The sequence below is a fragment of the Microchirus variegatus genome (genome assembly GCF_963457635.1).
Source record: "Microchirus variegatus genome assembly, chromosome: 1".
In the NCBI taxonomy this organism is placed as follows: Eukaryota; Metazoa; Chordata; class Actinopteri; order Pleuronectiformes; family Soleidae; genus Microchirus; species Microchirus variegatus.
The window spans coordinates 43,327,870-43,340,977 of NC_139802.1; the positions used below are offsets into that span (position 1 = coordinate 43,327,870).

A 13,108-nucleotide genomic window follows, 5' to 3' on the forward strand; every position below is an offset into this window, starting at 1 on the left:
TTTTAACGCGACCGATTCTTCTTTGGAAGCGGAGCAATTATCAGGTTAATTATTTTCTGGGGTTTTTGTTTTTTTTCGGTTTCCTGGACAAACAAACTCACTCTGGCGATTATCGGCGTAAAAGTGGCATCGGGCCGTGAATCCTACGCTACGTCGCGCGTCTGTTTTCGTCGTCGTTGACGGGCTACGAATAACATGCTAGCTTACTGACATTGATAGCTTTTGTTTAGTCTGACGTTTGTACTGCACAATCCACCTTTAATTCTCTTATATATATATATATATATATATGTATATGTATACGAGTATGTATATATATATATATATATGAGTGTATGTATATGTATATATATGTATATATACATACACACATACATGTATGTATATATATATACATACACATATATATATATATAGTATATGTATACATATATTCAAACATACATATACATATATACACATACACACATACATGTATATACATATATACACACATACATATATACACATACATACATATATACACATACATGTATATACATATATACACACACACATGTATATACATATATACACACACATACATATACATATATACACACACATACATATATGTATATATATATATATGTATACATACATACATATATGTATATGTGTATATATATATATATATATATATATTCACACACATATATATATATATATATATATATATATATATATAAAATTGCTTACTTTTCTCAGAACATTTTAAAGAATATGGAGAACTTCTGAATCAAAGCAGTCACAGTTTCTCTAAATGATTACTGATGATGGATAATGGAAAAACAGTTGTCACCCAAACCAACACACACACACAGACACACACACACAAAAATGGTACAAAATCACAAACTCGTATCAATAAAAATCGCTTTTTTTCTCTCTCTCTCTCGCCGACATCAAAACTGTAAACGAGTTTTTGTTTTCAACATTCTCGCCGACGCTACGGGAGCCCGAAAGGTCGCAACTGGAGTGAAAAACAAAACGCGGAGTCACGTTAGGAAAGGAAGGAAGGAAAGGAAAGGAAGGAAGGAAGGAAGGCTGAGGGCGATGAGGAGCTGCAACAACACCGGCTCCGTCGCTCTCCGTTCCCACGTGAGGACAGTGAACGCACCGTCGTTCTCCCGTCAGTGTTTGGTTTGAGTGAAGCAGGTTTATTTTTTTCCTCTTAGCAGCATATTTATATATTTTTTTTTAATAAAAAGGGGGTGGGGTTTAAACAGGATATGGCCTAAAGTATGTGGACGCCGCCCGCCCGCACAAAAAGTCTTTCCAGGTGTTTTTTTTTCGGCGGCTCCGGCCAGGTTAGCCGTTACTAGCATAGCACACGTTAAACGTTGGTGGTTCGAGTTGGATTGTGGGTAATGGAGGAGTTTGGGAAGTTTTGATTGCATCACAATATATGACTTACGAAAAAAGCTAACATTTAGCATGATGGCGCGCCGTCCAACTTTATCCCGCAGGTGCCGATTTTCGTCTTCGGAGGACTCGCGTTGCGCAATAATGGTGCCTTTATTACGATCTCCTTTCATCCGACGCGCTAAATCGGACCTACGTTACGGTTCCTACGGTCTTTGCTAGCAAAGGATACGACACGCGCTAAATCGGACCTACGTTACGGTTCCTACGGTCTTTGCTAGCAAAGGATTCGCGTCGCGGGATTAAAAAGTTGTGACACTTTGTCGCACAAGGTTCTGAACGGGTCTTTGTTTCAGATCGCCCAAAAAAAACGGACACAAAAAATCGCGATATTGCGCGATATCACAGTTACATGGAAGTAGAGGTCGTTATATTCTCACTAAATTAGTGTCTACTCTGTGTCGACTTTGTATATAATCGTATAAGTGAATGAAAACCTATATCGTGATGATGCTAGCGCTACGCGCCGTCCACTTACTTTTGGCCACATCATATTATATAATGTATTTCCCTCAGAAACTCATGTCTTCCTCCAGTATATGAAGAATCAACAGATCAAGATTTTAAAAAAAACAAGGCCGAACTAAACCCTATCAACGTCTCCAGGAAGTGGGACGCGTCGCCGCGTGAGCGTCTCGCACGAACACCGTCAAAAACCTAAACAAAAGTTTAAATATAGAAGGAACGCCATGTTTACAGTTATATTATAAAACATACGCACAGGTAAAAGGATGAGACGAAACACAAAGATTATTTACATATTTAACAAAACCGCGTGTCAATGGCGAAGATTCACTGTACATTTCATCGGAGCGAGCGTGACGGCGGCGGCGGCGCAGGACGCTACGTGACTTTTAGCCTTTAGCTCAAAGTGAACGGGTGAATGTAGTGAGCATCGCTTCACGCACACACACACACACACACACACACACCGAAAAGAAAAACACACACACACACCCGTCGGGAACAGAAGAGATGCTTATGTGCAGCAAAGGTCCCTCACAACTAAACACCATGCACCACGTCTTAAGTCCTATGTGTCGCAGAAGGTCGGACAGATCTGCTCTACAAGGTTAATAACAATGAGAAGAAGAAGGTGTGGGAGGAGGAGAAGAAGAATGCACATGAGTGACCCTGGAGCTGATGACAGTGGGCGGGGCCTCAGCTCGGGTATCACCCCCCCCCCCCCCCCCGTCTGCTGGCTAGCGGTCACGGCGGCTCCAGCGGCGGCCGCGTCAACCTCTCTGTCCCAAGTTTGCCTCCTGTCCGTGGTTGGTCTCCATCGGATCCTCGATGAAGGTTTCACACAGGGCCATCACTTTCCTACGACAGGGAAAACACGCCACGACGTTAAACGTAAACAAACTGAACTACCGTGATTTAGAGAATTTTAAAGCTACAGCTACTGCTCTTCTTGTTGCATCATTTTTTTTATACCAACAGAGGAATGTTTTTACTTTTTTGCCCAGACAAAAAAAATCTTGAAAATTATTTTTTAAATAAAAAATACTGAAAAGAAAGAAAAATTAATTTGACAAAAAAGTTTTGTTATTTTATTTGTTGTCCAAAATTTGACAATAAAAAATAAAAAATAAAAATGAAATTTTACAAAAAAGTAAACAAAAATGTCATCCAAAATTGACAAAATGTTTTTTGATCAACAAAAACGAAAATTAAATTTGACGAAAAAGTAAAAAAAAAAATGTTGTCATCCAAAGTTGACAAAATGTTTTTGATCAACAAAAAACAAAAATTTAATTTGACGAAAGTTTTTTTTTTTTTTTTTTTTTTTTTTTAAATTGTCGTCCAAAATTTGATAGAAATTTTTTTGAACAAGAAAAATGAAAATGAAATTTGACGAAAAAGTAAAAAAAAAATGTGTCGTTCAAAATTTGCAAAAAAAAAAATATTGAACAACAAAAATTTTAATGAAATTTGACAAAAAGGTAAAGGAAAATATTTTGTCGTCCAAAATTTGTCAAAATCTTTTTTGAGCAAAATTTTTAATGAAATTTGACGAAAAAGTACCTTGGGGTCTAGCAGAAAACAAAATGGACCTGAGCAACAAACATGTTTTTTGGGCTTATTTAGCATCCCCAAATCCCCCGTTCACAAAGAAAATAAGAAAAGGTAGCCCGCGCTTACCTGGCCATGTCCTTTGTGTCTGGATGTGAGCTGTCCAGTTCCAGAACTTTCTCCAAAAGACTAATTCCTCCTTCCTTTATCAGCAGGGGGCAGTATTTGCTCGCTGCAGGAAAAAAGACGCAGACTTTAGTGGATGAGGCATCGTTCAGAAACACGACGTGGCAGAGGAGGAAGAAGAGAGAAGACGACGTAAAGGTTACTCACGGTAAACAGACACCAGGTTGTAGAGCGCCCACGTGGCCCAGTGCTGACTGACCGGGGCGATGCTCTGAGGCAGCAGACGCAGAATGGGCTCGAAGGATCTGAGAGAACAACGTTGTAGTAAGTAAAAGAACCCCGCGGTCACTGATGGAACGTTCCAGTCTCGTCTGTTAGCGTCACCTGTAGTTGATGTTGCGGCGCGAGCTCACGTCCCAGCTCTGGATGGCGTCCCACATCTTGTCCATGACGGCGTCTCTGCGCGGCTCCTCCATGGACCACACCTCCGGCCCGTCGAACATGATGTGCGAGAGGACGCCGCACGCGTTGTACGACACCTCGATGCCGTCCGCTTTGCTGTCCAGAAGGTTACTGTGGAGAGGAAGATGAGGACGGGCGATTAAGACGTGTTTTACTCTGCACATGGGCTCGACCGGGGGAGGAAGGGTTTCGTACCTGAACACGGTGATGAACTGTGGCGTGAGCAGCTGCGGCCGCAGAGCTTTGACCTCGGCCACGTTTCCCAGCAGCCCCAGCATGTTGCGGTGCAGCTCCTGCTTATCTGGAAACTCCTGGTTTGGTTTTGGATCAACACAGTGACAGAGTGAGGTTTTGTAAAGGTACAGGCATATATTCAGCGACGTGAGCGCCCCCTATGCCCCCAGCTTGAGTCCACAACATCTTAAGTATAATGTCTGCTGCTTTATTTCTTGTTTAAAGAAAACATTTTCCAAGAGGAAAGATTATGACTTTTTTTTTTTTTAAATAACACATTTAAATGTATTCATAGAGGCAGCAGTGGATTAATATAAGTAATAATCTCCTGTGAGCAGTTGTGCAAAATCGTTGAATTTCTCTATGGGGTTTGGTGTGGGAGAGAGGAAACTTCGATTTAACCGCAAAATAAAGATGTAAACATATTCTTAAACTTAAGCTGATGTAGATTAGGTGAGATAATCCGGTGGACTCACCTGTAGACACTCCAGGAAGAGATTCATGCCCCGGCAGTTGAGGAACATCTGACAGTTGTCGGGCGTCTCGTCGGTGATGTTCCACAGAGCGCTCCAGGAAAACTCCATCACCTGGTCACACTGAGCGGAAAAAACACAATATATTACACACACACACACACACACACACACACACACACACGGTCATAAAGTAGTATTTACCGTCTTTAAAACACAAAGTATTCAACCATGAGGAGTAAACATCAGACTCACTATTCTGTCCTGGAGCTTCTTCTGAATTAAATTCAACATTGTCTGGAAAAAATAAAAGAGAAGAAAATATGCATTGTAACAACATTCACACACGTGGAATTCAACCATTAACTTAAAAAATATCCAATAATTTAAGCTTTAATCTTTAGTTCAGGGTATTAGCGCTCAGACTGAACAAATACAGTATATTCAGTAGTAACTTGACTACTAATCACAAGATTTTGGTGTTTTAATCCCGCCCTTAAGACATTTAGTATGATTTTCAGATTAACATGTATTTTACAAAAATCTGACACCAAATATGGGTGAGTACGACATAAGCCCCGCCCCTTTCCTTCCTTCCTGCCTAGCCACACAAAAACAAGTCTAATTTTCACCCACTTAAAGTTGTTTTTTCTATATTATTATTATTACTACAATATTATTATTCAAACGCGATAACGGCGGTTAGCGGCGTCAACGCTAACGCGCGGCACATTTCCGTGACGAGCGACCGGAAAAAGACGCGCGTGACGTCATGTTTACGTGACTCCCGATTGTTAAAATGAGTCTCTAAAGTAACGCTAACGTTTAAAAACAGAGGCACACATACGGAGTACACAGGTACGCTGGTTATTTGTAGCGCTGCTCTTTTCCTTTAATAAACAGACCACTCCCGTTCCGCTGTAGGTGCGCTAACGGCGCTAGAGGAGCTAACGCAGCTAACTGAGCTGCGGTGCCTGGACTCCGGTGTCGCGGCACGTAAACATGACGTCACACGCGTCTTTTTCCGGTCGGCACTAATTGAAACGCAGCTTTATTTAAATAAAACATTTGTACACAGAGCACATTGTCTTCTTCTCTACAGCGCCATATACAGGCCTGGCATATGTACTACAGCACTTTGTGAAACGACAAACGACCGTGACCTTCTGTGAAGGAGGAAAAGGGGCGGAGTCAAAGCTCACCTTAACAAAGCCCATCTTGCCCACAGCCTCCTTGTGATGGTTGTCCACCTGACAGACCAGAGCGTTGCACAGGTGCACGGCGATCCTCTGGATGGACTCGTCTTGTCGCGCCGGCTCCAGGATCTTCAGCAGCAGCTGGTTGACCCGAGTGTACTGGAACTCCAGCTCCTCGGGGATACTGAAGTTACACAGGGTCAAGCAGCAGTTCCTCTGGACCTGCAGGAGGAGGGGGGGCGGGGGGGGGGGGGGTCATCAACAACAACAAAGAGTAAGAAGAGATTAAATAAATAAAATGCAGAATTATCAGGAACGAAGTCAAAGTGAAACTGCAAGTGTTTAAGTGTAGTAATGTGAACAGAACACGTAACCATAGCAACTGCCAACCCTATATTTAGTTCACGATTAAACCTGGGAGTATACATGTTTTACTTCTGGGAATATTATCTTTTTTTTTTCAAGGTTAGACCCAGGAACCTGTATTTCAAAGTTTACGATCAAAGTAGGGAGTATGACTTTATATTTCAGGATTAACCTAGAAATACTGATTTTTATTTCAACATGCAACCCTGGAACATGGATTGTTAACTTTAGGATTAAACCCTGGAACATGGATTGTTAATTTCAGGATTAAACCCTGGAACATGGATTATTAACTTTAGGATTAAACCCAGGAACATGATTTGTTTACTTTAGGATTAAACCCAGGAACATGGATTGTTCATTTCAGGATTAAACCCTGGAACATGGATTGTTAACTTTAGGATTAAACCCAGGAACATGGATTGTTAATTTTAGGAATAAACACTGGAACACGGATTTGTTAACTTCGGGATAAAACCCAGGAACATGAATTGTTAAATTTATGATTAAACCCAGGAACACGATTTGTTAACTTTAGGATTAAACCCAGGAACATGATTTGTTAACTTTAGGATTAAACCCAGGAACATGGATTGTTAATTTTAGGATTAAACACTGGAACACGGATTTGTTAACTTCGGGATAAAACCCATGAACATGAATTGTTAAATTTAGGACTAAACCCAGGAACATGGATTGTTAATTTTAGGATTAAACCCAGGCACATGGATTGTTAACTTCGGGATTAAACCCAGGAAAATGGACTGTTAACGTTAGGATTAAATACTGGAACACGGATTTGTTAATTTAGTTAAAATAGTATAAAATACACAAATTACAGGTTTCTTTAACTTTTAACCAAAAGAAAAGGCCAGATTTTAAACCACCTGACATTTATGATATAACCTTTCCATGAATAGATCTAAGTTGTTTCCTCAAACAGAGATGATGATGATGATGATGATGATGATGATGAAGAAGAGTGTTTACCGTGACTTCCTGGTACTGTTCCATTCCGTTCAGCACCACCTGGATGACCTCCCTGCGCAGCCGCACGCTCTGGTCGCTGCGGTACTCGGTGTTGGTCAGGTAGAAGAGCGCGGCGCTGCCGGTCACCTGGATGCTCTTGTCGTATTTATGGCACTTGAGCGCCGCGATGACCAGCTGACACAAGAGCGACGAGAGAGTTAAAACAGAGAACACGCGTTCATAAATAAATAAGTAAAACAGACCATAACTGCTGATGCGTGACGGTACCTGCAGAGCTCGGAGCAGCTGGCTGCAGTGTTGTATCCTGGCGATGTCAAACAGCTGATTGATGGCTCTGTGTGCGAGTTCAGGGCGGAACTCTGTGTACGCCTCGATGGCGTTGAGGACCTGATCTTCATTCTTTGATCCAGTCACCTGGAAAAAAGAAGAAGAAGAAAAGACCAAAGACGCATGATGATGATGATGAGAATAATAATCCCTGTACATACACATCATGTATGTTTTTTTTAACTTCAGGATTAAACCCAGGAACATGGATTCTCAAGACAGAGATTGAACACAGGCACATGGATTTAAATTTAAGGATTACATACGGGAATGTGGATTTTAATTTGAGGATTTTCAACATCGATATTTAATGCAGGAACACAGATAACGTTGTCTTTTAAATCCAGGATTATGGATTTTTCAGACTATCAGATTACACCAAGGAATATGGAGATTTATTTCAGGATTAAACCTGGGAATATACATTTTTTTACTTCGGGGAATATGCATTTTTTTTTTACTTCAAGATTAGACACAGGAACATGTATTTTAAAGTTTACGATCAAACCAGTGAGTATGAATTTATATTTCAGGATTAAACCTAGAAATACTGATTTTTATTTCAAAATTAAACCTGGGAACATGGATTATTAAATTTAAGAATCAAACCCAGGAACATGGTTTGCTAACTTCAGGATCAAACCCAGGAACATGGATTGTTAAATTTAGGATCAAACCCATGAACATGAATTGTTAAATTTAGGATTAAATCCAGGAACATGAATTGTTAAATTTAGGATTAAATCCAGGAACATGAATGGTTAATTTAAGGATCAAACCCAGGAACATGAATTGTTAACATTAGGATCAAACCTCCACGCGTGGATTATTGACTTTAGGATCAAATCCAGGAACATGGATTGTTAACTTTAGGATTAAACCCAGGAACATGGACTTTTATTTCAGGATTAAACCTAAAAATGTTGATTCTTATGTCAAGATAAATCCATAGAACATGGATTTTTTTTTATTTTTAAGATTAAGCCCTAGAATATGGATTTTCAACAGTGTATCACATTGTTGATTTTCTTGGGTGTGAGAGTGTGGTGACCTCTGTTAAGAACAGAGTGGACTGACCTTAGAGGCAGGGATGTGTGTCACGTTACAGAGGGTGGTGTCATACAAGCCCAGAAACTGCAGCGGCCTCTTCAGCTCCTGGAAAGGATAGATGCTGCTCTTACACGGCTCCATGCTGAAAGAGAGAGGGAAGAAGCTTCATTTAAAAACTTCCTCTGGATCCTCTTGGTCTATAACGTTTGTGCTGGTGGTGGATGTGGTGGTGACCCACCTCGGTCGGCCCATAGCTTCCTCAAAGTGGGGAACCGTGCAGTTGTCCAGCATGATGTGACCCGAGATGTCCAGAGACACCAGATTGACCAGACGCTGCACGACCGCCGTCAGGATCTTCCTGGTCATCTTGAACTTGGAGGTCCGTCTGCTCTCCCGTGAGATGTCAAGATGCCTGGAGAATGAGTGAAGCGTGTTTTTTTAACGACGACAAAAGGTATAATCTAGTAAAAAATGTAAGTCGTGTTAAGTTCTAAGACTATCCTACAGATATAAGTTTGTGTTGCTTTGTAAACCGCTCACTCCTAGACCAAAGTCCATAGAGAAAATCAGTGATTTTTTTTACACCACAGCAACATTGAGTTTTTGACTTTTGCTGCCTCCATCAGTAAGTTCAACTGTGTTATTCTGTGACTTCAGTGTTTGGAAACCTTTAATCACGTGACTTCAGTGACACAAACTTGCCAAATGAGGTACCGGTCGACCTGCAGCTCCTGTGTCACTGTGAGCTAAAATCACTGATTTTCTCTATGGACTTTGGTGTGGGACAGTGCGTGGTTTACAAAGTGACAAAAACAATAGCGATTCCTGTTGGAAAAGGCTCTTCAAGTGTGAGATAAAGCAAAAATATATTTTAACATAGTGTTAGCTTAATTTAATGGAGATTTTATTTGAGGGGTCTTTTGTTAAGAGGCTAAAATCAGTATTTCCTGCCTTACACTCGCGTTCAAAAGTTTGGGGGTCACTTTTTGGTCAATTACTATAACATTAAATGAATCAGAAACACACTCTATACATTGTTAATGTGGTAAACGACGCTTCTAGCTGCAAATTAGCTGTTTTTAATAGAATGTGTACACTTTATTTACATCTTTTAACTCTTCTCTGGAGTAAACTGGACTGATTTCATAGTTTTTACTTATATTATGTTTATCTATGTATTGTGCATAGTGTTGTCTGTGATGTGATGCCCATTTCCAGTGTTCTAATGGTACATTGTGTTTGCTAATCGCGTTAGAAGGCTATTGGATGATTAGAAAACCCTTGAAAACCCTTGTGCAATGATGTTAGCGCAGCTGAAAACTTATTATTTTGAATAAAAATCATTATTTCTTATCTTGTCAATGTCATGACTATATTTTCTATTCATTTTGCAACTCTTTTGGTGAATAAAAGTCTGACTTTTAATGGACAAAAACACAAAGAAATTGTATCGGTTTTCAAAGACCCTCATTGACCTTCATTGTTTAGCTAAATGACATCGATGACGTTAAAATGAAGTCCCACACTACCTGAGATTAACAAGCTCCACCACCGTGCTGACCAACTCCTCCGACAGGTCCACGTTATAGAGAACAAGCGAGGCCAGTCTGTCTTTCCACTGGGTGAGAAACGAGGTCCCCGCCAAATGCACGTTGGACAGATCCAGCGAGGTGAGCGACTTCAGCGGTCTGAGCAGCGTCTCGGCGTCCACCTCGTCGGGCAGGCCGCCCAGGTTGAGCAACCGGAGGCGATTGAAGCCCTGGAAGTTAAAGTCCGTCTCCAGTGCTTGCCGAGACACGGGGCTCTCCGCGTCCTCGTCTTCCGAGTCTTCGTTGCAGGCGAGCGGGGCGCCGCCTTTCCTGTAGAAGATGAGGCTGCAGCCGAAGAGACACAGAGACACCAGGGTCTCGCGGAAGCAGGTCAGTGCTTTCAAGCTGCGGGAGGACAGACTGTTGCAGTAGGTGAGGTGGAGCTCAATCAGGTCCTGGTTAATTAAAAAACACACACAAACAAAGGTATGAATTATTGGTTATTAAAGGAGCATGTCCAGATAAGACCATTGTTTCACTGTCTGCAGCAGCCCACCTGTTTCTTAATGGCCTCCAGATCTCTGTCGCGTACAAAGTCTTCTCTCAGCTGAACCCTGGTCAGCCTGGTGCTTCGAGGGTCTGAGAACAGCTGGAAGAAGCTCTCCTCGGGTTCAAAGTTACTGTCTGTGTGCACCAGCTCCATGTATCTGTTTTTTACGACAGAAGAAACATACACACCGTCACAACTCGAGCCTTTTGGAAAACACGAAAAACTGACGTCAAAATCGACATGTGCTTTCACATACGTGTTGACCAACTTGTCGCAGATTTCACTGGGAAGGAAGATATCCGCGCGCAGGCAGAGCTTGTTTCTAAAGCCCTGGTAGCACATGGTCCTCCTGAGGTTCCTCAGGCAGTAGACCGTAGCCAGGGTCATGAGGCTCTCGGGGTTGTCTCCTGCTTTGGCTGCCATGTTAGCCTCTCGTTCTCCGGCTCAAGGCAAAGGCAGGGCAGTGCAGGTTACCTGAGGAGGTGATTTAACAGCAGTGTTTGTGTGTTTGTCACTTTATCTCACTGTTGGACAGCACATTTCCAAATAAAAACAGACATTTGTGTCACTTTGTAAATCACTCGCTCTCCCATACCGGGAGATTATGCAGCATACAAAACAATATAACCTTTACTTTTGAATTAAATAAAGGCCTACCAGTGACATGAAAATCTGAAAGTGGCTAAAAAATTGTGATTCCTTGTGTCTTTGCTGTGATTTCATCAAAGACAAAATCACAACATGAGAGAACTTCATACAAACACATTCAAGAACTGAAATAAAAATTCAGTGTATAAAACGGTAGAAACTGTCATTATGCTCCATTTCCCTCAGTTTACCTTTGCAGATGATTATATTATCATTTTATTCAAAAAAGATTATTAAATCTATAAAATCAAAGAAAAAAATCAGAACTGGTCATTTAAATAAATTAAATTCCAAAATATAAATATAATATGTTTATTCATATTTTTATTTCTTTTAATATTCCCATCTAATAAGTTGACAAATCCGGAATTTTGCTTTAATCTAAAACCGAATAATCAATATCAAAATTGTAAAAAGTTAGATTAATTTCGTAAATGATTAATCAAGTGGAAAATGTTGATCAGTGTTTACAAAAACCTGGATATGAAGATGTTCTCCAATATCTTGTTTTGCCCTCAAACCAAAAATTATTCAGTTTTAATGATTTATTTGAGCAAAGAAACCAAAATATGTTCTAATTTAAGAAGCTGACAAATCTGAAAGCTTGTTTTCTTTAAATCTAAAACCGAATAATCGAAAGAAAAAAGTTATATTAATGTAGTAAATGATTAATCGAATAATCGTTGCAGCAATAAAGCCAGTGTTAGGTTGCTAATACCGGTTTATTAGCTAAACACGGAGCAAAGCATCCTGAGGGAAACTCATAAGTTAGCGACCTAGCTAGGGCGCAAGCTAGCAACACAACACAACAATTTACTTTAACAACACTAACAGTTCACGGCGGCTCAAAACCGGGCAAGGACATTTAGCCTACTCACTTATAACAACTCAAAACCCCAGAGGTCAACACTTGTTATCCTATATGAAGCCTTCGTTTTGGATGTCAGCGGTGCACTTCACGTCCAAATTAGCTCCGCTGCTAACGCTGACTTTCCCCCTGCCTGTCTGCCTGCTACGGTGTTAGCCGCCGTAGCTAGCGGCGCTAGCGCCAGCTAAAAGCCGAGTGTGGAGACGCACCGCGGCCACAGTGAGAGGTCAGCGCGCCGTGAGTGCATGAACGCTCCGCCGCTACTCTACCTGAGCTCCCGCCGAGGCTGAGTGTCCTGGTCGCGGCGACAAAACGAGTTGTTACGGGCAATATTCACTCATCTGGTCACCGTTCTCCTCCGATGTCAACAAACAGGCTCCTCCCCCTGTTCCTACTTGTACTCCTCCTCCTCCCACTTCTTCTTCTACTTCTTCTAAAAATGTAGGTTTGACCAATATATACATATATATATGTATATAATATATATATATGTATATAATATATATATACATATACATATGTATATGTATATGTATATGTATATATATGCACTATAGTATTATGACTGCAGTTACTGTATTTTAAGATAAGATAGTCCTTCATTATTCCCAATTAAATTTATATTTGGAATGTTTATTCCTTAAACACTTCTATATTTATATGTACCTCACGATACGATACACGATACATAGTCCACGATACCAATAATATATCGCAAGATTATCTTATAGCAGTGCATGCCTACATTACATACAAAAGGCTAAAGCAGTGATGCACCCATACAAACATACTTACATACATACTGGTGT

General features: G+C 40.7%; 1 protein-coding gene across 2 annotated transcripts; it reads right to left on the bottom strand.

Annotated features, from left to right (window-relative positions):
* Window positions 1-738: 738 nt before the first annotated feature.
* Window positions 739-12,663, bottom strand: zer1 (zyg-11 related, cell cycle regulator). 2 transcript variants are annotated; one of them, XM_083895675.1, is made up of 16 exons: window positions 12,569-12,663; window positions 11,040-11,257; window positions 10,790-10,940; window positions 10,234-10,688; window positions 8,943-9,116; window positions 8,732-8,846; window positions 7,595-7,741; window positions 7,328-7,501; window positions 5,978-6,193; window positions 5,031-5,072; window positions 4,779-4,898; window positions 4,264-4,379; window positions 3,991-4,179; window positions 3,814-3,911; window positions 3,610-3,712; window positions 739-2,787 (listed from the first exon to the last, which is right to left on the bottom strand). In XM_083895675.1, exons 2-16 carry the CDS (start codon window positions 11,204-11,206, stop codon window positions 2,700-2,702), a joined length of 2,355 nt encoding a protein of 784 aa, XP_083751801.1. In that variant the 5' UTR covers window positions 11,207-11,257; window positions 12,569-12,663; the 3' UTR covers window positions 739-2,699. The 2 variants fall into 2 exon arrangements, with proteins under 2 accessions (XP_083751801.1, XP_083751802.1); XM_083895676.1 differs by lacking the exon at window positions 12,569-12,663 and adding an exon at window positions 12,310-12,389.
* Window positions 12,664-13,108: the final 445 nt, after the last annotated feature.

Excerpts from the sequence above, each read along its gene's own strand:
- zer1 (XM_083895675.1), bottom strand. The coding sequence starts at position 11,206 with ATGGCAGCCAAAGCAGGAGACAACCCCGAGAGCCTCATGACCCTGGCT. Across the intron at positions 8,847-8,942 it reads GAAGCTATGGGCCGACCGAG|CATGGAGCCGTGTAAGAGCA; the intron begins GTGGGTCACCAC and ends TCTCTCTTTCAG. Across the intron at positions 7,502-7,594 it reads AGCTGCTCCGAGCTCTGCAG|CTGGTCATCGCGGCGCTCAA; the intron begins GTACCGTCACGC and ends CTCTTGTGTCAG.